Consider the following 25,361-nt stretch of genomic DNA (forward strand, 5'->3'; position numbering starts at 1 on the left):
AGAAATATACCATTATTCCTTATTCCATTTTTCTTTTTCCGGTAAAGAAATAGATTCTTTGTCGATGAAATCTTTTACGTCATTTCTCCCCAACAATAATAATAGTGTAATAGATAATTTAATCATATCTTTTAATAAAATTATTTTCCTTAATTTTACTAAACACTTAAAAGTAACCAAATAGTAAAAAAACATTAAATGGGCTTTACATTAAAGATATAATATATTACATTTTAAGGGGACATTAAATTAAGAGAAAAATCAGTACATAAAAAAAGGTTGCGGCATTGTTGCGCACAATAATTCTTTATCCGGATACAAATATCGTGCTCAGTTTGGCCGCATGTCTGCTGTTACAATTAATTTACTTGATGTGTGAATATGTGCTTTTGTATTAACTAAATCTAATCGTAATTATTGTATTTCATGAATTTAGTTAGTTTATTTACTGTAGTTAAAGTAAAATAATATTCTTTTTATTTAATTCGTTTTGGTTGATAGTTAAAATTTTGGTTAAAATTATGTTCATTTCAATCGGTACAATTACGAATTTCTTTTACTTAAAAGATATAGTTCAGGTCTATACGATGTATGTTTTAAAATTCTGTCTTAACATTGATTTACTGCTATTTGGCAATCGCAAGCTAATGTTCAAACTTTATTTCAGAGGTAATTAAACTCTCTAAGATGCCTTTCGTCAAGGTCTTAAAAACCAGGGCTTACTTCAAGCGTTATCAGGTTAGTTCAGTTTTTATAATTTTTTATTGACAATGAATAACCTGTTTTATGTGCTTTGCGATGATACTTTATTCCTCAAATTTTCCAGGTGGTTATTTTATTTATCAGAGCTGGATCTTTAAATTTGTAGTCTTCGTCACTGCTGCCAATAAAACATGGATATTTGAAATGTTTGAAGTGTTAACGTATTATTATTGTATTCCATAAAATCACTAAAATTCATAAAGTGGTTGTGATTTAAAGACAGCGTATAGGCGTGGTTACGCGTAGCCAATTTGAGTTAAAGATCGCTATTAGGTTAGTGGCTGTACCACTGGTAGCGGCAACGGTAAGGCCCTTAGTTCGATATTATTCGAGAAACGAAGATTAAATAGGCTTTAAGTGATTTTTAGCAACTATATTTTTTCTGATTACCTGAAAGGTTGCAAGATTCTATTTAATTTTTTAATAGTTATTTCTAGCATCGTATTATAAACGGCTTTCCGCGGCTTTTCTATATTCGTAGAAAGCTGGATATAATACGATGCTAAACATAGTTTTTACTTTTTTCGTATGGATGAGAACCGGTTCCTATCCACCGGATTCGAATGAATACGAGAAATTTTATTATCTGATATTTAAACCATTGTCTCAATTAGATATATTGCCAATTACTAAATTACATGAAGTGGTTGCTTACAAACATTACCATAGGAATAAATGATTTAAATGTACATTAATATTTTTATAATCTTTTGCTTTAGGTAAAGTTCCGCAGGCGCAGGGAGGGAAAGACTGACTACTACGCTAGAAAACGCCTTGTTGTTCAAGCCAAGAACAAATATAATACACCTAAATATAGGCTCATTGTGAGATTTTCAAACACCGATGTCGTTTGCCAGGTAATGTAATGATAAACTAGTTGTGCCCCTAGCTTGTTAGTACTCTGTATTTTAAGGGTTATGATATTTGGAAAAAGCTGTATCAATCTATCTCAGAACCTTGGAGAAGTTTCCATGATACCGAGTTAATTGTTCATCTGTATCAAAACATAAGACTATTTATTTAATTTGTTGGTTATTTTGTATCTTAACTGGGATTTTATCAACTTATTGTTAGCCAATTTCCTAAAATCTCTAATTATGTTACTAAACTTTAGGTTGCATATGCCCGCCTTGAGGGAGATCACATGGTCTCCGCTGCTTATGCTCATGAGCTCCCAAGGTAGGTGTTTCATTTTTTTCTGGTTTTTAATTTAATTAACTGGTAGTATATAAAATTTTAAATTGCGGTGTTAACTTGTTTAAAATCATATTTACTATTTGGAATTTAGGAAGCTATAAATTAAAGTCCTCCCTTTTTTTATCCCTATTAATTTGTTCTGTTAATATAGTATGTGTTTTTGACAGGTATGGCGTCAAGGTTGGTCTGACTAATTACGCCGCTGCATACTGCACAGGTCTTCTTCTTGGCAGAAGAATTTTGAGCAAGTTCAACCTGGATCAGCTCTACACTGGTGCACCCGAGGTCGATGGTGATTATTTCTGCTCTGAGGATAATGAAAAGGGACCTGGATGTTTCAGGTAGGGGTCTTTAATTCAACAATGGGGGAAACGAATCTGTAGAAATAGTGCAATCTTAGATTATCTGGCAGAATGTTAGAGGGGGGGATAATATGAATGAAATAAAAATTGCGGCAGGGGTAAATGAATCTTGTGCAGAATTTATATCCCTGGTTTATGGTGAAACTTTTCTAGTGTTTATTAGAGGTTAAGATTTTGTCTTTTCAGTCAATTAGAAAAATTAAATACTACAGGACCCAAGAAAATAGAAAGCTAAAGAATGTTTACAGAAAGTATGTCGGTGTTGCACATTTTGAAATTCTATGCATTTTTTCAATTTGAAAATTCTAAAATTGATTTTTAAAAGAAATTGATCCTGTGAAGTTCCATTGCTGGGCACATGATATTGTGACCAGAGAAAGTTCCCTGGAGCCTGGGCTGAAAGAGCCAGAGTGTAGAACTCTACTTCAGTTGCAATTTTTGCTTCTGAGGATTCCTCACAGCAAAGTTATGTGGAAGCTTCTTAGTAATAAGAAGTAACAAAACAGGGGCTACTCTCATAGGATCGATTCTTTAGAAAAATCTTTTAAAAGATAAGATTTCTCGGTTAAAAATTTTTTTGCTAAATTTTTTTCAAGTTTGTCGTTAAAATTGTGTCTTTTTCTGTGTATATATGGTATTTGGCGTATCGACTATCTTTGTTTAAGTATTGAACTATCATTTAAATTAATGTAACCTTTTATTTTCCTGCCATAATCACATTGTGCGTCTTTTCTAAGATGCTGTCTGGACGTCGGTCTATCCCGTACCTCAACTGGAGCCAAGGTGTTTGCCGCGTTGAAAGGAGCTTGTGACGCTGGTTTGGATATTCCTCACTCCGTCAAGCGATTCCCTGGGTACGATAAGGAGGAGAAGAAGCTCGATGCTGAGGTAAGAACTTGTCCCAATTTTACATTCTAATTAAAAGAAATTCTTTTCTCGTATTTATTCGAATCCGGTGGATAAGAACCGGTTCTCATCCATTAGAAAAAACTTATTTCTTTCATCGTATTATAAACTGCTTTCTGCGGATATAGAATGTACAATTATAAGATTAAAACCAGTTTTATAGCCCCGAGGTGCCGAAGGCACGGGATAAAAAAAACTGGTTTTAATCTTATGATTGTACATTTTATATTCGTCGAAAGCTGGATATAATACGATGCTAGACATAGTTTGTTCGTATGGATGAGAACCGGTTCCTATCCACCGGATTCAAATGAATACGAGAATAGTTATTTCTCGTATCGTATTATAAGCGACTTCCCGCGGATGTTGAGTGTACAATCATAAGATTAAAACTAGTTTTTTTAGCCCCGAGGTGCCGGAGGCACCGGCTAAAAAAACTGGTTTTAATCTTATGATTGTACATTTCTATATTCGTAGAAAACTGGATATAATACGACATAGTTTTTTCGTATGGATGAGAATCGGTTCCTATCCACCGGATTCGAATGAATACGAGAAAACTATATCCAGCTTGCTACGAATATAAAAATGTACAATCATAAGATTAAAACCATTTTTTTTAGCCCCAATGTACCGTAGGTTTTAATCTTGTAATTGTACTTTCTCCATCTGCGGAAAGCTGTTTATAATAAGATGCGAGAAATAACTATTCTCTTCCTCAAATTGAGAATTAATGTGTACAAATAAACTCTAAAAATATTTTACAATAAAAAAAGAAAATAGTAAGGCTTATTCTGACAGGTTATTAAATTTTAAGCTTCCCTCTATGTAAGTCTCTACTAACTTTTCAATTTCGACTCAAGAAATGGTATTGTATTGAAGCTCTAGATATTCTAAATCTAAGGACATGTTTGTTATTTTAAGGATAGTCTCTTCAGTTTTAAATAATCAATACATTTAGGTGCACAGAAAGCACATCTTTGGCGTGCACGTTGCTGATTACATGAGGTCTCTCCAGGAGGAAGATGAGGAGGCTTTCAAGCGCCAGTTCTCCAGGTATTCATGCTACGCCAGTTAAGGATGGGAGAGGGAGGGTAATATTGTAGGTGTTCCTAGAGCATGTTTACATATACTGTTTATATTATGAATTTTTTACATACTCTATTAGGGTAAAGCGGGGCGATCTCGGTTTTGAGGTGAAGTCGGTATTTTTTTGACCACCTTCATTAAATGACATTTTTCTCCATGTTCTAATCGACTGACAGAAAAAAAACATAAAATCAAATTTGTTCCTTATTAAATTGCCTACAAAAAAGTATAAAATGAAATTTTTGTGAGATGAATTTTTAGGGTACTTATTGGGTCTTAAAGTCAAACGACAAAAAATTTTTTTTTCGATTTTTTTGCTTCGGTCGGAAAAACGGTAAGTTGGACAAAAACTGGTAAGAGCTAGATTTTTTTTAGAAAAAATTGTCCGATCTTCATAATTTTTTTTGTGAATGCTCTTTATTACATTTAGCAACTTTAACCTTTAGGGCATGCTGTAATTAAATCAATATGTCATAGGTTTTTTGAAGCTGGAAAATCGACCACAGATTTTGCCAAACTTTTCTCTTTTTTTCAACTTGATTTTTTTAGGAAATTTTGCTAATAGAACTAATTTTTTTTTGGCCAAATCTATTCAAAATTGCCTGAATTTTAAGGATCAGGCCTTTAAAGTCATAAAAAGTTATTTTTTCTAGTAGTATTTTTATGTTTTTTATCAAAAAAATTTTCGAAAAAAAAGTCAAATTTCGCGTACTTCGGAAAAATTATTTTTTTTGGTAGAAAAAATTGACCTATCTTAATAAAATTTTTTGTGCATACTCTTTATTACATTTAGCAACTTTTACCTTTTGGGCATGCTGTAATAAAATCAATACGTCATCGATTTTTCGAAGCTTGAAAATGCCCTACCGACTTCGCCTCAAGGCGGGGCGAAGTCGGTGCCGTTTTAGAGATCAATTTTGACAAACTTCTCAAAGTCCTGGGTTTACGTCCTTTTAGGACCTGATCGACTTTTCCGAGATCTTTCTACTGGTCTTGGTCTCAAAAAAAATAATTTTTAAGATTTGCAGGTTCAAAAAACCGAAAAAAACACAGAGTTCGCCCCGCTTTACCCTAACTTGTTTCTTCCAACAGCATTAAGTAACTATCCCCCTTCCCCCACTTATGACTATCCGTTGTAGACAAAGGAGGAACGTATTGGCCTAAATTACATTAACTATTACAATATTACAAATATTCTTAATTTAACAAACTTATTTTAAACTAAAATCCAAGTTTAATTCCAAAACTTCACAACTGAAACGTGACCTGTTTCAATATCTTTTTTTTGTGGGAGGATGGTGAAAAAATTTATTTGATACCTATCAGAAATAGCAAACTTGTTCGAAACAAAAACTCCTGAATAGTGAATAAGGGGGGGGGGGTTTAATGCAACCATCTCGTAATCAGTGAGCAAATGGCACTTAGAATTCGAATTTCCATCTGAAATTTTGTATGAGTAATCCTTGGTAGGTCTATTTTCCCTAAATCGAACAAAAAGTTGAAAAAGTAACGGCTGGCGGCTCAGCTGTTATGTCATTTTTTTGATGTCTATATTGCAAATTAGTCACGAAACCTCTCTCAACATAATACTTTTTTCTACTCCAAAACGCTATCAAACGGTTCTACACGGTAGCTGTTGGTGCTAGAAGTTTTAAAAATGGTTATTGCTATCATTTAACATGAATTAAACCAAAAATATGTTTTAAAAAGTTTATTCCTACGTATTTGATGATGGATTTACCCTGAAAATAGGCTAAAAACGGCTGAGCCGCTAGCCGTTACTTTTCCAACTTTTTGTTCGATTTAGGGAAAATAGACCTACCAAGTGTCATTTGCTCACTGATTACGAGATGGTTGCATTAAACCCCCCCCCCCCCCCCCCTTAAGTTATATTCAATGTTTTGGGGTTTCCCCTTTAATATTTATCTATCTTTTAGATACATCAAGAACGGTGTTGGACCAGACAACATAGAGGAAATGTACAAGAAGGCCCACGCTGCCATCCGTGCTGACCCTGCACCCAAGCCAGTTGCAAAGAAGGAAGTCACCAAAAAGAGGTTGGTATTTCTTACTTTTAAGGAAGTGTGATCTAGGACAAATTTTGAAAATTACAAATTAGTTCTGGCAATCTTACTTCACTAGCATATAAAGAATTTTTAGCAGAATCCTCAGATTTTTTTTTTCAGTATTGCTTAGAAACCGATTAATATCCGGTGGATTAGAACCGGTTCTCAGCCATACTAAATAATTAAGAATAGCATATAATTCGATGCTTGACATAATTTTTTAGTACGACTGAGACTCTGTTCTAATTTAATCGGTTTTAAGAACTTTTCTCCAATTTTTTAAATATTTTAGATGGAACGCCAAGAAGATTGGTCTGGCTGCCAGAAAGGCTAAGGTCGCAGCCGCCAAGGAGGAGTTCTTGTCCCAAATCGAAGCCCAGAAGGAATAGTTCAAAAGAGAGATGTTTTAAAAGGATATTTTTCTATCTATATCCTATGCTACTAAACGTGAATCAGACTTTCTGTTTCATTTCAGAATTCATAATGATTGAAGAATTATTTGTTGGCTGCGTTTTCGTGGATGTTTTTGATAAATCCTGAGGTAGAACTTATTATTTTTCTCGCTGACAAATCTTTCCACTAGCTGCTTCGCCCATTGAGGCTTCTAGATTCACCTAAAAGGGTGAATAGTTTTTAATATTTAATAAAATTTCTCTTGAGGTTGATGGTACCCTCCCCATAATAGGTGTGAATATTGTCAGGGCTTATGTGAAGCTAAATAAATTGTGTAAGAGAACCATATCGGCTCAGCGTTAAGCTAGATACTTCGGTACATAAAATAATAAGATGAAAATTAATGTTAGATTTAAGTAGCTATCGTTTTCGTTAAATTTTTTTCTCCATAATAAATTTCACGTTTCTCTTCGAATTTGGACCTTTTTCTGTTTTTAAAATTGCATTGGAAAGAAAATTTATAATAATTAAAAATGATGAAAAATATTCTGCTTGAATTTTAGTGATAGCTAAAAAATGTTTTAATGAGCCTGAATTATTTTTAAACTAATATGACTTATGATTTTATTATCTATTAAACAGATTTAATTTTATTCAGTTCGTTGGAAGACCAAAGATGTTTTGGACGGAGCTTTTTATTGGAATAAGCTAGGCAAGTGTAAGCCTCTTGTAATTTAGACCTTTTCTCTATTATTAATTTTTTATTTGACATTTTACACTGGAAAGAAAATTTATAATACTTAAAAATGATGAAAAAACTCTGCTTGAATTTTAGTGATTGCTAAAAAAATGTTTTAATGAGCCTGAATTAGATGATACTTTAATATGACTTGTGATTTTAGTATTTCTTTCAAATTAAACAGATTTAATTTTATTCAGGTCGTTTGAAGACCAAAGATGTTTTGGGCGGAGTTTTTTATTGGAATAAGCTAGGTAAGTGTTTTAAAACAAGGGGGGAGGTAGGTTGTGCAAAAATTCCGTAAAGGTGCGAGTTTTAGAGTTTTTTTGTAGTAGAAGGATAATATCACTTAATGTGTATTCCTTATTGAAATATTAGTGAATATTATCGTTCTACTACGGTATTTTAGCCTTAAAATTCCAATTGTAAAGGAATTTTAGCACAACCTACCTCTCCCTTTTTTTTATGATGAAAAATACTCTGCTTGAATTTAGTGATAGCTAAAAAATGTTTTAATGAGCCTGATTTAGTGTAAACAATAATATGACCTAGGATTTCATTATTTTTAATTTAACAGATTTAATTCTTTTCAGGCTATTGGCAGCCTAGAGATGCTTTTGACTGCGCTCTTAATTGGAAAAAAAAGCTAGGTAAGTGTTAAAAAAAAATATTTTGTCAATTAACTTAAGGATGAAAATTTATTCTTGACTGATCGTGGAAGTAAATAAAATGTTTTAATGAGCCTGAAATTAAATGTTATTTGATAATTACGATAGATTTAGAAAGTGTTTTCATTACTTTAATTTTTTAGGTTGTGTTTTACAGTGTTGACTAGATTTTTAGTTGGATGATTTACTGGTCAATTGAGGTAATTAGTTTCTTCAATTAGTTGTTGCGCTATTTATAGATATTTGTTTCGAAATTATGACAATTACTTCTTGACTTCATTATGGAAGCAAAAGTAAACGTTATGACAAGCCTGAAATAGAAATTTTAAATTTCAAATATTTCTAGATATTAAAATTTTATTTATATTTTATTATTTTAGGTGTTTGGACATCGTTTGGTTATTTGTGGATTTCTGGTATCCTCAAGACTTCTCTCGGACCATTTTTTTTTCAGCATGTGATTGATTAATTGTAAATGTAAAATTATAGAAATTTCTATTAATCTTCCAGTTAAGAGTTTAATTATATTTTCAGATAAACATCTCTTGAAAGATGAGAGCCAAGTGGAGAAAGAAGCGTATGCGCAGGTTTGTAGAGTTTTAAACTTATTTTAAATATAAACATTTATTGGTTGTCGAAAATACTGATTTTATATCTACTTTGTTCTACAATAGATTATTATTTACTATTAATAAGGTGTAACTCTGAGCTGGCAACAACTACACCCCCAATCTACATCTTTTATCCCATCAAGTAGACATTATTTTCCTTAGTCGTCTACTTTTATTTATATTCATTTGTAAAGTTTAATTTTGGTATATTCATATATTTGACTAGCTTAAAACTCGTTACTTTTATGCGCTATGTTTTTTTTCAATTTAATATTTTCCGGGAGATAAGTTTCAGTGAGGGGATAAGAGGTTTATTGTATTTTAAGGTATTCTTCTTTACAGGTTTTAAGCTATTTTATTTTTTCCAGGCTACAGAGAAAAAGGAGGAAGATGCGTGCTAGGTCTAAGTAAACTTCCTGCCCTCCACCCCATCGCAACCTTTCGTCCCTGCCCCTGCAGTATCTACAACCTTTGACTCTTGGAGGCGGTCTATCAAGATTGAATTTGAAGCAAAGTTGAGAAACGGCGGCTGTTCGAGAGGAGATTTGTTATGTGTTTGCAGATTTAACTTTGTTTTTAGTTGTTTGCTAATATAATAAATATGCGATATTAAAACTTTATTTAACCTTTTTTCTTCACCGTTGTGCTTACTTTTAAGATCATTAGAATTTAAAACTGTTAAGTCTGTTACGAAGCTACTCTACAATTAACATCGGGTGTAGAACAAAAGGTTGTCATGAGTTTCCTAGCGCAAGCTTTCATTGGGGTATGATGGTTCTAAGTTTCTCCAGCAATAAAAGTATTGGGAGTTTAGTTGAACGTTGAATTTCTCAATTTTTGGCTTGATTTGAGGATTACATCACTTTCATATAAGCTTTTATCGATAATTTCCCCCTGCCCTATGACTAGGTTTCAATGGTTAACAGATTATACGTGGATATTACGGAGGGAAAATATTTTAATTTAGGTTGTTACCGTGTTATATTTTGTTCGGTTCGTTAATACAGTAGAAGGGAAAAGATATTTATTTTAGCCCGCTATAAGTTTCACTTTACAAGAGAACATAATAATTTGGAGTAAGATGCAAGTGCTGAAAAATCCATTGGCTTGTGATCATTTTGATACAAAAAGTAGAAAGTTTTCATTAGTCTGATGCTCAGCATTACAATCACACTGAACTTATAGTTCTTCGTTTAAAGGAAGCTTTACATTGGTCCTAGGATGGGATTATGATATTTGAGGATTTTTAGCAACTATTCTTCATCTTTCAAATCTTTCTCGGACAAAGTCCCTATTTGCCAGGAGCGCAACCGCTAGTCTAATATAATTCAACACAAACCAATTATTTTTATTTTAAAAATGGTAATGTGTCTAAATGTCGTCTTATATATTTGTATTATTAATTGATTACAAAATTTTACGTGGCATTCTGCGCTTTACCATTGCAGCACATTGTCTTCCATATTTATGTAATTTACGAAAATTACACTTATTTCATCATTTAAAGCTTATTTAACACAAAATAGAATAATTTTGTGTAATATTATTTATATTTAGGCAGTAAAATATCCTTCAATTGACATGTTAGTGTTTTTTTTTAAATCTCGTTAAACTAAAATTAACATTTCTATTTCTTTCAGATTCAAAATGAACGGGTTTCCACGAATTGAAATAATAAAGAATTGCAGGATGAATTTTGGTTATTTTTCATGAGAAATTGTCTGAATATAAAAATTACTTCTGTCTTAAAGCTGATTTTTTTTGTTGAGGGGGGGTGGGGGTAGGCGGGCGGGCGGGCTGATCGTTTATAATTCGAATAAGTAATTAATATTTCTTCCTATTTACTTCATTTATAATTTCAATCAAAAAATCAGTTTAACTCAAACAATTTATATAGTTGAATAAGTTGCCGAAGTTCGATCCTTAATAAACGAATCGTTTTGCATCTAATTTTGCTCTTAAAGTAAACTTTAAATAGGATCGACAACGGCGAACATAATTTGTAAAGTAGTGTTAATGTATTTGTCTAAAGCCATGGATATAGAATATACGTGGATATTTTTTAAAGGTAAAATTGTCTTCAATTTAGCCTATATACGCGAACTCGTTTAATGGCCACAGTTAGTTCATCTATTAGGCTTGGAGAGGGTGGGTTTTAAACAGCTCGCCACGGGCGAAGTTACTATCTTATTGTTTAAGGATAAGTTGATACTAACAAGTTTTTCAGAAACTTTGAATACTTAACAAGAATGGCTTCCCAATTGTTTACTCGTCTGGGTCAGCTGGGCGTAGGCTTGGCCGTTGCCGGCGGGGTGGTTAATAACACCCTTTTTAATGTGGAGGGAGGGTACAGAGCAATTATTTTTGATAGGTAGGGAGATTGGTAGTTTTGTATTTTTCTTTGCTTAAATTGCTCTTTTTTATTTATCAAATATTTTGTTGGTTTTGTTCATTGCCATACAGATTTCATAAATTTTCTGTTCATTACCTACCTGGCTTTTTATTCAATGTACCACAATACAACAAAATTATTTTTCCAACACTGATATATTTTCATTTCTTAATTAATCATTTTTCATTTATATCATATGATTTTATCATATCATTTCACATTTCTACCAACCAGTGCAGTTGCGTGCAGGATTCTTGTACACCCCACCCCTCTTATTATTTCCCTAAATAGTTGAATTATGCTCATGGCAAATCTCTGTGTACGCATCTGTTATTTAAACACTCAGTATTTCAATTAAGTAACTTTTATTTAATTCATCATCACATATGATCTCATTCCATTTGCAATATTTTCAGAAAGACTAAATAAATCATGGCCCAACAGTTGTTTACACGTCTTGGACAGTTAGGTGTTGGAGTTGCTATTGCTGGCAGCGTAGCCAACTCTGCACTATTCAATGTTGAAGGCGGTCATAGAGCTGTTATGTTTGATAGGTATTCATAAGTGTCATTAAATCATTATTAAGGGGTCGTTCCATGAAATGCATTTTGACTAAAATAAGCGATCTTAGTATTTTTATCAAGTTTTATAATATTTGCTTTTATACAGAAACTTTTTTCTGACATGAAAAGTTAATTTTTATTTGATAATCTGAGGTAAACAATATTTACTAAATACAACATAAAGTTAAAATATTGAGTCATGAAATGTATTCCGTGAAACTTGGAAATATCCCTTTAGTACAAGATAAAGGTTTAAGATTCTAAATTACAATTTAATAAGTATAGAATATAGATTAGTTGTTTGATAGAAATTGAAATATAAAGATTGCCTGTTCTCGAATCAAAGACCTTTGTTATTAAATCAACAAAGAATAAACGTTTATTTTATCACTATTCATTTAGAACCATAAACCTTCAAAAACTGTCTGACGTCAATTAAAACATAACGAATAGTTTTAACGAATTATGAACTATGAGAATTGTACTCACAATTGGTTGCACTAATTTCTAAGTTAATAAATAGCCACATTAAGTTAATTTAAGTTATTTTAGATTTATTATAGTTAGATTAGGAACGTCTCGAGTAACGATCATTCAGGCTAGGTCTAATGTGCAATCCCATGTTGGTAGAATTCTAATGATTTTTTTTTTCTTCACCACCTGTCACCAACCTTCATCTTAACATTTAAACCCTGTTAAAATCACAACATTATCATGTTAACTGTTCATTTTTATTCATCCATCTCATAATAATCCATCATTACACCTTTTTCATAATTGCAATGCTTGTTCTGTTTAGAGTTTACGTAACTATTATAGGTTTTCCTCTGAAACAAGGAATGGTAATTTATCGCATTTTATAATATTAATCATGTTGGAATAGGTATTCAAAAATATTTTGGCAATTTGAAATAACATGGCAAATCAAGTTTCTATCTCCCCTTCGTGGATGAAGATTGATGAAGATAGAAATTACAAAATTTTCTTTTAAAAATCTTAATATTTACCCTCCCCTCTTGTAAAAAAAAAGCCAAACATTGATATTGACAAACTCTAGAGTGAAAGCTTAAATCCCAAAAAATAATATGACGTTAGTAAAAAAACTAGAAAAATTCTGAAAACAGGACAGGCAACATGCAATTATTTTCAGATCATAAAATTGAATAATCATGGCCCAACAGTTGTTTACACGTCTTGGACAGTTGGGAGCCGGACTAGCTATCGCCGGTAGCGTAGCTAACTCGGCCCTTTTCAACGTTGAAGGCGGACACAGAGCCGTTATGTTTGATAAGTAAGATAGTCTTGTAATGGCAATGATTATTTTTTGAATGGGTTCTTTGCGATTTTACTTTCTTTTATTTCTTTTGGTTGAAATAAAGTTTTAGTCTTGACATTGTTTATAGATTAAGATCAGAGGGAATATTTCCATTTCGCTATATTAAAACTGTTTTGTCTTAAAATTTTGTTTTTAATAACAAGCACAGAATGGTACAGATTATACATACCTACATTTTATTTTCAATTTAAACATTTAGACTTGAACTAGGAAATATTATTTTAATTGAAAAAAAATATTTTATTTAACATTGTCTTATGATCTTATCCCTACAAATCGCAAAGTATCCCTTTAAGTCATATCATCATCATTTCATTAATTTTTACATTTATTTACTAAATACAAATGTGTTGTTTATTATATTAACAATTACGTATTAAACTTGTAAAAATATAATCTCTTTTGATTAAAAAGCTTATGTTAAAAATTAAATTTTATTTTATGTATTTTTCACTTACCTGTATCTATAAATTGTAGCTTTGTAACTTTTACAAATATTCTTTACTCAATAGAAATATTATATAGATTCCGCGGAGTTTTGCAAGATGTTGTTGGGGAGGGAACACACTTCATGATTCCATGGGTGCAGCAACCAGTACTTTTTGATATCAGAGCCAGACCCAAGAATGTACCCACTGTTACAGGTAGGACACCTGCCAGAAACAGGGCTTGGTGTCGTAAATATGTATCCTATATATGGTAGTAAGGTGTATTTTTGTCCATAGCGAAGGATCTCACTAACTGCTGATCTCCTACGGTTCTCCTTTACAAAGTATCTTCTCATAGGTTCTGGGAAGGTTTAAAGCTATTTTGGGGTACCATCATGCCCTCCAAAAAAAAATTCTCACCCCTGCTTTTTTTACTTTTTTACTTCATTTTGAAACTTAAATAATAAAAGGGAGGGTGCGTCGAATCTAATCCCCCATCACCTCAAGGGACGTAACTGCTAGAAGTAATAAATGTTAAAGGTAGTATATTAATGGGACACCTGTCATAAGGTTAGGTGTAGCAACCATCACTTTAACTCATATGGCCTTTAGTAATCCATCTGCAAGATTGATTAGAATGGCCGTATATTTCCTTATTTGAAGTTATTTCCTATCACCACTCTCTCTTTTTCCCCCTAATTCATTACATACCCATGTAAATACTTTTTAAATCGATTTATCTTAATATAGATGAGGTAATATTAAGAGTAATATGATGAATATTAGCTCTTTTTTTCTTGGTTCCATAAACTTGCAAAGCATAATCAAATCACGCTTAACGTTCAATAGTTTAACTTACTTTTTACTTTTAACTTACATATGTCATAACATTTTATTTTGCTTCTAGGTTCTAAGGACTTGCAGAATGTAAATATTACCCTGAGGGTTCTGTACAGACCCGTACCAAACGCCCTGCCCAATATTTACACAACTCTGGGTCCTGATTACGATGACAGAGTCCTACCCTCTATTACTAATGAGGTAAATAGTATAACTTTTAGAAAGCGAGGCTATTTAAGAAACCAAAAAAACTAAATAAAACATTGATAACATTTTTTCGCTGTCAGTCTTTCATTTGAACAGGGTGTCGGAGCCGTATAATTTTGATGCGGCTCCGGCTCCTACCTAAAAATTAATATATCAATTTTTGTTCATTATTGAATTTGATAAAATAAAGTAAATAATATAAAATATTTTGCTTTTATTTGATTAAAGCTATATAAAAGTAGAAGGATGTGTGTCTATTTGTTAAGTAACAATAGTTTTTTAGTTTATTATATGGAAATAGACCGTTGCCAAATTATAATATTACTTTAAAAAAATCATTTTTAGCTAATCTGGAGCCGGAGCCGTTTTTAACGAAAAATATGGCTTTAGCTCCGGCGTCACCAAAAATGTTGCTGCTCCTGGCTCCGGCTCCGGCTCCGAAACGCTGGTTGCCTTTATCATATTCTTTCTTTTCAGGTATTAAAGGCCGTAGTAGCCGAGTTCGATGCCGGTGAACTTATTACCCAGAGAGAAATTGTATCTCAGCGAGTTAATCAGGAGCTCACCAAGAGAGCAGAACAATTCGGACTCATTCTGGATGATATTTCAATTACTCATTTAACTTTCGGCAGGTAATCAATCGGTACTTTCCCCACCTTGAGGATAAACGCCAACCCATCTAAGGGGGGGGGGGAAAGTTTGTACAGTTATAGGAAATGAAAATTCAGTATCATATTTTGGCCTGGCCGTTTGGGCTTGTTTTTATAGTTATCAACCTAATTCTTTTTGTAAACTCTCTTATATGATTGGATCTACCTGTAAAACTTTGAAAATTGAATTTTGCGACTTTCCTTCTAGGGGCTAGTGGTGCAAAAGACCCCCCAAACACTAAAATTTTAAGTTATGAGCTTATTTTTAAAGATATCGGGCTGATTTTTTAAATGGAAGCTTTTATTGCATAAATGAGTTGATTAGCCATCCCATATTTCATTTTTGCACCTTACCTCTATGTAAGCTCAAAACTTATAAATTTTGTATTTGGGGGGGTTGTTTTACTCAAAAAACCCCTAGAAGTAAAGTGCAAAAATGAAATATGGGGTGGCTAATCAACTCATCTATGTAATAAAAGGTTCCATTTAAAAAATCAGCTCGATATCTTTAAAAATAAGCTCATAACTTAAAATTTTAGTGTTTCGGGGGGTCTTTTGCCCCACTAGCCCCTAGAGGGAAAGTTAAAAAATTTTAAAAAATTCAATTTACAAAATTTTACAGGTAGATCCAAACATATAAGAGAGCTTACAAAAAGAATTAGGTTGATAACTATAAAAACAAGCCCAAACGGCCAGGCCAAAAATTGATACTGAATTTTCATTTCCTATAACTGTACAAACTTCCCTCCTCCTTATTAGAGCCATTACCGAAAAAGGTTTTTTCAACTAAAAAGGGCTAGAATGTTTTCACTTCACATTTAAACCTTTATTTATCTACCTAGCATTCTTATTGAAAGTCAGGAGGGGCAGTTATCTCACATGTTAGTGTAGGACATTTGTTATACTTAGATAGAAGTACAAGTTAATAAGAAAAAAACATGCGATTTCTTGATTTATGCATATTTAATTTTGAACTGAATCTGTTAATAGTCTACAAAAAATAATAAAAGATTGAAACTAAACACTATTTAAAATTACTTTTTTACTTTTTCAGAGACTTTACAGTTGCTGTCGAGATGAAGCAGGTTGCACAGCAGGAGGCTGAAAAGGCCAGGTAGTGTGATTAAACACTTTCTCTCATTTGTTGTCTTAAAACCTTTGGGAACTTTTATTAGTCTTGATTGGGCGGTACAAACCAGAAATATTCCAACTAGGGATGGCAATCCGTCAAATTTTTGGACCGGATTCGGATTCTTACAAGAATCCGTCATAAAAATGGCGGATTCCCGCGGATTCCGGATCCTTATTTTTGGCGGATTCCGGATTCGGATTCTAGCAATATTTTATAAAGTTTTTAAAAAAATTAAGTGCTACATATGATATTTGGTTATAGACCTACATTAATTAAGTTATTCTACAACCAAAGCCGTGTAAAAGTGTTAACATCCCCCCCCCCCCCCTTACAATTTAACTTTAGAAGGCCCTAGTTTTGCTTTTTTTACCCCCCTTGGATAAACCCTAAACACGCCATTGTTTAAAATGCAACATTTGAATATTGAACAACCATAAGTAATAATTTTCAATTTACAGATTCTTGGTCGAGAAAGCCGAACAGATTAAAACCGCTAACATTATTTCAGCTGAAGGTAAACAAATTATCCATTAAGTTACCTAAAGAATATTAAAAATAGCTTATTATAGGTTAGCATTTTTTATAAAAATGTTACACATCTAGAGTTTTTTAGCTAATGTATTTATTACAAAAATGTAATATTATCTTGAAATCAGTGGTGTGTATATTCTGCATTTTTTTCCCCATGCGGCAAATCTGTTTTCCCCTCCTAGTTTTTTCTAGCAAGGAAGGGGAAAAAATGGAAAATATTTTCACAACTCTTTATTTTATTCATATTATCCCGTATTTCCAGATACGGCTCCCCGGAGCCGAAGCCGCATCAAAATTAAACGGCTCCGACACGCTGATTTTTACATTTTTTCCCCCAATTACATATTTTTTATTTCCCCCTCACCTTGAAGTTTTCGATATTATAATGTTGATGCCAATGGTTCTATTGATAATATACCTAATACTTTTAGGTGACACTGAAGCCGCTGGTTTATTGGCAACTGCTTTCAACAAGGCTGGAGAGGGTTATGTAAGTTTTTATTTTTTATACAATTAATTTACAAAAAAAATTACATCAAAAATAACAAATATATATAAGGGAGGAGTAGGTTGCGCTAAAAATCCGCAAAGGTTGTAAGTTTTAAGTTAAAAACAGTAGTAGGCAGGGTTGGCATAAAAAAAAACAAGTAAAAAAACCCAAGTTGGGTTTTTTTGGGTTTTTTAACTCAAAAAATTCCAAAAAAAAACGAGGTTTTTTTTAATGTACCTTTCGTCGATGATGTTAACTCTATTTTGACTCAAAAGGAGTACTATTTTCAAACAAATAATTGATATTATAAAAACATTTTATTTCAATTATTGTATACCTGCATTTTAACTGCTTATTTTTATATAAGTAACGGAATGTCTGTCCCTATGTACCAAAATAACTCCCTAACCACTGAACCGATATGGTTCTTAATTACAATTAGCTTCTCACGGGTCCGTTGAAGATTTTTAACCACTTCGGGGGGGGGGGGGGCAGATTTCTCTTGGATGATTTGTGGTGCCCTCCCCCAAAATTGGAATAAACTTTCCCTGGACCTATGAAAAGCTACCCTGTACAGGAGATTCATACCGATTCAGCGGTTAGCTTAGCGAGATCCTTTGGTACAGACAAACATCCTGTTATCCTTTATAAAAATGATTTAACCTTATATCTTAAAATTCCTAGGTAATAATCTTTAGAAAACAATAAAACCCAAAAAACCCGGATTTTATTGATAAAACCCGGGTTTTATTAATTAAACCCAATGGGTTAGGTTATTTTTTAAAAAACCGGGTTTTTACCAACCCTGGTAGTAGAACGATAAAATTTTATGTTAACTTTTAAAAAAATTGCCTATAGTTCTTTTCAATAAGAAATACACATATTTAGTGAATATTATCGGTCTACTAGGTACTATTTTTAAGCCTTAATTCTCTCACATTTACGGATTTTTAGCGCAACCTACTCCTTCCTTTATTATATGATTTAACATAAAATAACAAATAATTTGACTAGCAAAATATTCTCCACGTATGCAAAGACTAAACCCTGCGGAACTATTTATGGACCCTTTTTTAACCTAACCTATCTAATTCAGATTGAGCTGCGAAGAATCGAAGCTGCCGAGGAGATTGCCACCAACATGGCCCAGTCCAGAAATGTTGTCTACCTTCCCTCTGGACAACAAACCCTTCTCTCCCTCCCCCAGTAACAACCTCATTTTCCAAACTCAGCTGTCATTTAATTTACATAACATCTATCCTTTGAAATCAATTTTTATGAAAAAAAATTTATAGATTCATTTACTTATTATCTTAGATTTGGGGTTGATTTTTATTGAATTCAGTCCTTTGGGTCCGTAACACTACTGTTGGGTGAAAATGGCCATTTTAGTACTTTTGTACCTGTTAAATAGAAGGGGTATTTTTTTCATATCAACTTTTATTTTATGTTCATTAAAAATTTAATTTATTTTTCCCCTTTTTTGATCATCATTTTGGCCAATATCATTTTCAAGATATTTAAAATCTTTATTTTGTAACAATCTTAATATTGTAAAACAACTGTTATTAATCTGACAAAATATTTTGCGGTCAGTTTTCTCGTCTGACCCTATTTTTTTATTTATGTAAAAATTTTGTTGGTTTAAAAAAAGGCATTTTTGTGATTCATTCAGTTTCTCTTGTATTGGAAATAAACATCTGTTCCAAAATTTAATAACCTTTGTTAGTTAACATAAAGTACAATTATGACTTTAAGTAGCAGAGAAATGATAGCCTACTACCAAATTTTTGTAGGAATTCCCATGCAAAGTTTATAATACCCATTTTTTGAGGATATAATCTGCCGAAAGCTAGCTCTATCCTAAGAATTCAACTATTCATAGCTGACTTGCAATCAGGTATAAGGTATAACCAACAAGCGAAATAAATATAAAATAATATTTTTATGGGGGGGGGGGGCAAATGGAGAGGTCGTCAATTTTACAATTGTTGCCCCCCAACGACAGCTGAAAAATACGTAAAGGTTTCGTGATTTTTTCCGAATCAATTTCTTTGTATAAGCTGACTTGCAATACAGGTTCTGTCATAGCTTCAAATTACACGAACTGAGAAAGTTTTTACACAACATAATTTAACCTTCAAAGCCTTATCCTAGCTAGGTAATTCGAATATAGCAGACTCATAATGCGAATAAAATGAAAAAAATAACCACCATCCAATAATATCACAAATCTATACACACAAACAGTATGACCGGGGTTTTCATCCGCTGTTTTCCTATTGGCTGATTTAGGGAGTATGTCTCTATATTATCTATTGTTTTACTGAAAGTTTATTGTATTTAAAAGTAATATCGAATTTCATTAATTTTAGTTCAACTCATTCATCTGAACATTTAATACCTACAAAATAAATTCAAATATTAAATATCAAAATTTAATACACCCCCGATTAAAACGTATACTTATATAATTTTAGTTACAAATATCGCTTTTATGCATACATTGATATTTTAGGATTATTTTGCAATTAACAATTAAATTGTATGATGTTACATAATAGTAAGTTTAATTCTAAAATAATTTGCAAAATTTGTTTTAATGGCAGGTGTCCTATGTTCATATAAAACCGATTAAGGGTTAAACATTAATATTTTTAGTGATTATAATGAGGTTTAAGTTTTTTAAAGTTTTGAGTTTTTAATCAGCTCATACCAATAACGAAATTAATTCGGAAAAAAATCACGAAACCTTTACGTGTTTTATGCTGTTGTTGGGGGGCAACACATCGTAAAATTGACGACCTCTCCATTTGCCCCCCAAATATTATTTTAGATTTAATTCCCTTGTTGGTTTTACCTTATTCCAGGTTTTTAATGTGTTTGTTAGATGTTCAAAGAAAGCAGAAATCTAAGAATTTAATAGTTTTTCAAAAATTTCTCAATGTTTTTAATAAACCTTTAAACCTAAAACATTGAGTTTGAAAGAAACCTCCAAGTATTATAACATTCAATAATGTTAATGCTTTGCTCTCTAGTGCTCCGTGTAAAAATGTAATGTTATGAGGCTTTTAAGTAAAGGCAATCATCAATGGAAATATTCTGCAAAATATGTTAGCTATGCTTGACTCATTTATCCATAAGATGTTATTAAAATAAAAATAAAAATTTGTGGAAGCTGGTGAGTGTGGCTTAGGATAGCTGAGGTAAACTGGGTGTTGCTGATTCTTCCGTCGGCCACTACTATCTGATCTGCATTTTCGAATCAGCACAGTATGTCGTGGCTGCGATTGCTGCGTGGTTTAGAGGACTGCAGCTTCTAAAAAGCTGCTTGGTGCAAGGAGAGGATTCGGCTTATGAGGTAAACTTTTAAACAGCACGGTGATGTTTCTTTAAGTCCAGAAGTTGCTTTCAGCCAACTAATTCCAATTGAAATTGCCGAAAATTAAATATTTTGTTGGAGTAAAATTTGTTTTTTGGTATAACTGAAAGGGAAGTGGGTAAGAATGGGAGAGAAAAGGGAAGGGGGATGAGTAGAAATTTTCACTTGGTTTTGTTAGTCAAAATCACATTTCCTTTTCCCTGCTGTAAACCATGCAACTGAATGAGGCTGTTGGTGTCGAGCTCTGATACTAAAAAGCTTAACTGCTGTGGATGTAATAATCCTTGTACTATCCTGAGATGTATAATTATCAATTTTCTTGCAACAAAAACTCTAAAATTACACAAGGACAAAATACTTCCATTTGGTCGTATTTCTTAACCTAAAATATTTTATCTGTTTGGGGTATACGATAAATATTGTTAATCTAAATTCAACCATAACAAATTCAACGACAGAGGGTTTTTTTGTGGGGGGGTGAGGGGTTCGCAACCCTCATTCATATTTTACCTTTGATTAAAAAGTATTGCATTATATCCTCCCATCTACAAAAATAAAACAAGGATGACAATATCTTTAAAAGCAAAGCACTGAAACGGTAGGACAAACGGACATTAACACTTATAATAATATAGTGTCAGAACTGAATAATCAGAATATAAATGTATAAGAATCGAAGCAAAATTGTAGGTAAAGAAGTTGTATCAACTTTTTTTTTTATAGCTAGCCGGTCCTTTTAGTAAGTAGTAGATGTAAAATTTTTCATAGAATTCAGATATGCAATCGGTTTTTTTTGTAGACCTCTTATTTTTTAAGTAATTTAAGTTTAAAAAAAAAAATTAAGTCGATTTTAAGGTACTAAAATGCAACAAAAAAAGAAAGAAAATGGCCATTATGAACAAAAATAGTAAGATCTTTAATTTGACACCTTACTTTTTCAATTCTGTCAGGTAATTATTGAAAAAATCGATTTTTTAAAACCCACGAGAATAAAAACTTTGAACTCAATTTTATCATTTCACAAGTAAAAAAATATGGGTTCATATATACCTTTAGAATCAGAAAAATATTACGAATCCATTGTAAGCAAAATTGAAAAAAAAAGTTTACAATATAGTATATAAACTACAATAAAAGGAATTATATGAAAATATCAAATTATATTGTACAGGCAACGTCTTAACTTTTGAATTGAGTATAAAAATGGGAAGGGGGTATAGAGTGGGTAAATAGGGGGTAAAAAAGGGAAGACGATAGTGTTGCCAGAACAAAAAATACAATTGGCCATTTTTATATTTTTTTAATTTTTTACTTTTTTTCAATTTTCCTTACAATGGATTCGTAATATTTTTCTGATTCTAAAGGTATATATGAACCCATGTTTTTTATGTCTGTTTGAGAAAATATTTAGGTCTAAAGTTTTTATTAAACCGAGGTTAAAAAAATAGATTTTTTCAATAATTACTCAACAGAATTTTAAAAGTAAGGTGTCAAATTAAAGATCTTACTATTTTTGTTCTTACTGGCCATTTTCTTCTTTTATTTTGTTGCGTTTTAGTACCTTAAAACCGACTTAATTATTTTTTTAAAAAACTTAAATTACTTAAAAAATAAGAGGTCTACAAAAAAACCGATTGCATATCTGAATTCTATGAAAAATTTTACATCTACTACTTACTAAAAGAACCGGCTAGCTATAAAAAAAAAAGTTGATACACCTTCTTTGTTGAAAAACTGCTTGATACAGGATAATGTTTATGGACATACATACATTTTTAGGACTTGATTATAGAGTTGCTTCGCTTATATCATTATACTTTGTTGTCCCAGGAATCAACATATCATAAATCAGATCAATCGGATGATTAGATCATATAAAAATTTGATGTTAAAAAAGTACCAAAAAAATCAACATGTTTAAAATGGACGAACGGGCATTCTGGTAACGGTTATAGAGTTGCTACGCTTTCTAAATCGTACCTAACTACTACAGGAATCACCATACAAAGCTTGAAATCGATAGGACAATTCTAACATGCCTAAATTAACGAAAAAAGCTATCCATCTGTGACGGACGTACGGACCGCTTTTGTTTGTTTGTTTGTGTAGCCACTGAAGGTCACACCAAGAACCGCTAACTGGTAGATATCTCTTCAGGTGATTCCCTCGTCAAGTTTTAAAAAGTTAGCGGCCTGATGTGGCGTTGTCCAGAGGCTGATGGGTGTTAGGTCAGTAGAATTTTCTGTACAGTTGAAGAGGTGGGGGGTGTCGTGGGGGGAGGTTCCGCATTTGGGGCACTTATCTTCTATTGTGCCCGATTTGTCAATTCTATGTTTATATGAGAATAATAAGCTGCTGACGGACCGCTTTTAGAAACCTGCAGAGTAGGTACGCAGCCAAGGAAAACTACTGCGCACCAGCATTAATGTGAAAACAAATGAAATTGCATAAATTCAATTCAAAGAAGTAAATTTTATTTTTCCAGGAAAGTATGGCCAGTTCGTTCTGAAACAGAGATGAGACAATGGAAAATTAAATAATCTTCTCCTTTTTTTGTAGTGAATATTTTTTTGTAATATTCACCTTTTCTGCTAGTCAGTCAGTCTGTAACAGGAATGAACGCAATAGGAAAAATAATTTTCCTGACTGCTATTTAAGATAGAAAACTAAAATTTTCCGTGAAGATTTCTACGGCCTGTGCGCATCTGATCTCTACATGTCAAAAGACTTAAAAACGTAATAAATAATAACGTTACGTGATTTTCTTTAATAATTTTTTGCCTGTTTTCTGCTTTTTGACAACTGAATACCTGCTCTATAACTCACTTCGTCTGTTTGTCCATCCATGTTTTTTTTTTGTGCTTCGCTGCATAGACGTCCAAGGGGGGGGGTAATGGGGCGATTACCCCCCCCCCCCAAACGATTTTGGGGGTGCCGTATGCACCCCCAACCATTTAGGAGGGGGTATTTACCCCCCCAAACAATTTTGGGGGGGGTAAACTAAATTTACCACTGCCAACAGATTTTAGGGGGGGTAATTACCCCCCCCCCCCAAGCAAATTTTACCCCCGGGGTAAAAATTTTGGAGGGGGGGGGTAAAAAAAATTTGCGGGCGCTTCGCAAGCCATTTTACCCCCGCCAAAACCGAATTACCCCCCCCCCCCCCTTAAAAAATTTTTACCCCCCCCCACCAAAAAAAAAAGCTTTGACACCCCTGCTTCGCTGCTTATAGATGTTATTATCCGTTAGTTTTGGACTAATAGTACGACTAGGTACTATTTTATAAAGCGAAGGTTCTTTAGTCAAGTCATTAAATGTACGTCCTAATTAAACATCTTGTGGTTTATAAGTTTTGCAACAGATATAAATAAAATTTAGGATTCAAAATTATATTAGATTTGAAAAGCGCCGCCTCAATGTTTTAGTTTATGTTCTTTAAGATTCGCTTCTACGGATGTTGTCATCATTGTTTTGTTCAAATTTAATTCAGCAGAAAAGAATCCGATTCGGAGCGATGATGGAATTTAAATATTTTTTTTTTATCCAGAATCTTGAAATAAAAAGGGTTATAAGGAACAATAAGATTGATCAAATAGTACAAAAACAAGGATGACAACATCCATAAAAGCGAAGCTCTGAAACAAATGGACATTAACACTTATATAGTGTCAGAACTGAATAATTAGAATATAAATGAATAAAAGACAAAGCAAAATTGTGGGTAAATTTGTTGAAAAACTTCTTAATACAGGATAATGTTTATGGACATACTTACATTTTAGGACTTGATTATAGAGTTACTGTGCTTTTAATATTGTACTTTGTTGTCCCAGGAATCAGTATATTAAATATTAGAACAATCGGGTAATTAGATCACATATAAATTTGTTGTTAAAAAGTATAAATCAACATGTTTAAAATGTACGTACGGACATTCTGGTAATGATTGTAGAGTTGCTACGCTTTCTAAATCGTACCTAACTACTACAGGAATCACCATGCAAAGTTTGAAATCGATAGGACAATTCTAACATGCCTAAATTACCAAAAAAGCTTTCTGTCTCGGACGGACCGACCCTAATTATAGAAAAGCTTCGCTTTAAAAAAAATACATATATATCATAATGGAATTGCTATGTACTAGAGGCCTCTAGGGACACGTAAAATTGTTTTTTAAATCTATTTTAAAATCAGCTACTTACGAAAAATATTTTTTCGCTGCTAGATGGTATTAGTTATGTTTTTAGCTAATTGCAAAAATGTCCACAGGGTGGCGTTTTTTTTATATTTTTATCGATTTCTCTGTGAAAGGTGGTGGTACCCTCCCCCAAAATAGTTATAAACCTTCCCGGGACCTTTGAGAAGCTATCCTGTTAAGGAGAACCCGATCGGTTCAGCGGTTAGCGAGATCCTTCGGTACAGACAAACAAACACACATCCTTTTAATTTACTATAAGGATTCATCGCCTATTGCCTTTTCCCATAGCCCCCAGGTTTTTGGAGCTATCCAATCCTATGTAAAGAAGGTGTATCAACTTTTTTTTATAGCTAGCCGGTTCTTTTAGTAAGTAGTAGATGTAAAATTTTTCATAGAATTCAGATATGCAATCGGTTTTT

General features: G+C 32.6%; 2 protein-coding genes and 2 long non-coding RNA genes across 6 annotated transcripts; all 4 read left to right on the forward strand.

Moving 5' to 3' along the window:
• Positions 1–333: 333 nt before the first annotated feature.
• On the forward strand, positions 334–6,859 carry RpL5 (ribosomal protein L5). Its single transcript, XM_080149028.1, has 8 exons — positions 334–738; positions 1,482–1,619; positions 1,877–1,941; positions 2,127–2,300; positions 3,059–3,209; positions 4,189–4,283; positions 6,254–6,373; positions 6,675–6,859. Exons 1-8 carry the CDS (start codon positions 688–690, stop codon positions 6,769–6,771), a joined length of 891 nt encoding a protein of 296 aa, XP_080005154.1. The 5' UTR covers positions 334–687; the 3' UTR covers positions 6,772–6,859.
• A 1-nt stretch (position 6,860) lies between these two features.
• On the forward strand, positions 6,861–9,413 carry LOC145306745 (uncharacterized). The gene is made up of 7 exons (XR_013875188.1): positions 6,861–6,923; positions 7,434–7,487; positions 7,715–7,768; positions 8,108–8,164; positions 8,326–8,382; positions 8,563–8,769; positions 9,162–9,413. It is a non-coding gene; the product is annotated as an uncharacterized LOC145306745 (long non-coding RNA).
• A 1,164-nt stretch (positions 9,414–10,577) lies between these two features.
• Positions 10,578–19,078, forward strand: Phb1 (prohibitin 1). 3 transcript variants are annotated; one of them, XM_080149044.1, is made up of 8 exons: positions 10,578–11,739; positions 13,610–13,728; positions 14,420–14,553; positions 15,037–15,191; positions 16,264–16,323; positions 16,800–16,855; positions 17,304–17,362; positions 18,459–19,078. In XM_080149044.1, exons 1-8 carry the CDS (start codon positions 11,618–11,620, stop codon positions 18,570–18,572), a joined length of 819 nt encoding a protein of 272 aa, XP_080005170.1. In that variant the 5' UTR covers positions 10,578–11,617; the 3' UTR covers positions 18,573–19,078. The 3 variants fall into 3 exon arrangements, with proteins under 3 accessions (XP_080005170.1, XP_080005183.1, XP_080005178.1); XM_080149057.1 differs by having other exon boundaries at positions 11,002–11,164; XM_080149052.1 differs by lacking the exon at positions 10,578–11,739 and adding an exon at positions 12,864–13,039.
• Positions 12,144–12,536, forward strand: LOC145306769 (uncharacterized). The gene is made up of 2 exons (XR_013875203.1): positions 12,144–12,280; positions 12,321–12,536. It is a non-coding gene; the product is annotated as an uncharacterized LOC145306769 (long non-coding RNA).
• Positions 19,079–25,361: the final 6,283 nt, after the last annotated feature.

This window comes from Acartia tonsa, chromosome 2, assembly GCF_053477335.1.
Source record: "Acartia tonsa isolate MP-2025a chromosome 2, ASM5347733v1, whole genome shotgun sequence".
Taxonomy (NCBI): domain Eukaryota; kingdom Metazoa; phylum Arthropoda; class Copepoda; order Calanoida; family Acartiidae; genus Acartia; species Acartia tonsa.

What these genes read in the sequence shown, in the direction of transcription:
- RpL5 (XM_080149028.1), top strand. Translation starts at nt 688, where the DNA reads ATGCCTTTCGTCAAGGTCTTAAAAACCAGGGCTTACTTCAAGCGTTAT. An exon ending in CTTACTTCAAGCGTTATCAG is followed by an intron (nt 739 to 1,481) that starts GTTAGTTCAGTT and finishes CTTTTGCTTTAG; the next exon opens with GTAAAGTTCCGCAGGCGCAG. An exon ending in AAGGAAGTCACCAAAAAGAG is followed by an intron (nt 6,374 to 6,674) that starts GTTGGTATTTCT and finishes TAAATATTTTAG; the next exon opens with ATGGAACGCCAAGAAGATTG.
- Phb1 (XM_080149044.1), top strand. Translation starts at nt 11,618, where the DNA reads ATGGCCCAACAGTTGTTTACACGTCTTGGACAGTTAGGTGTTGGAGTT. An exon ending in TACCCTCTATTACTAATGAG is followed by an intron (nt 14,554 to 15,036) that starts GTAAATAGTATA and finishes CTTTCTTTTCAG; the next exon opens with GTATTAAAGGCCGTAGTAGC. An exon ending in TAACATTATTTCAGCTGAAG is followed by an intron (nt 16,856 to 17,303) that starts GTAAACAAATTA and finishes TAATACTTTTAG; the next exon opens with GTGACACTGAAGCCGCTGGT.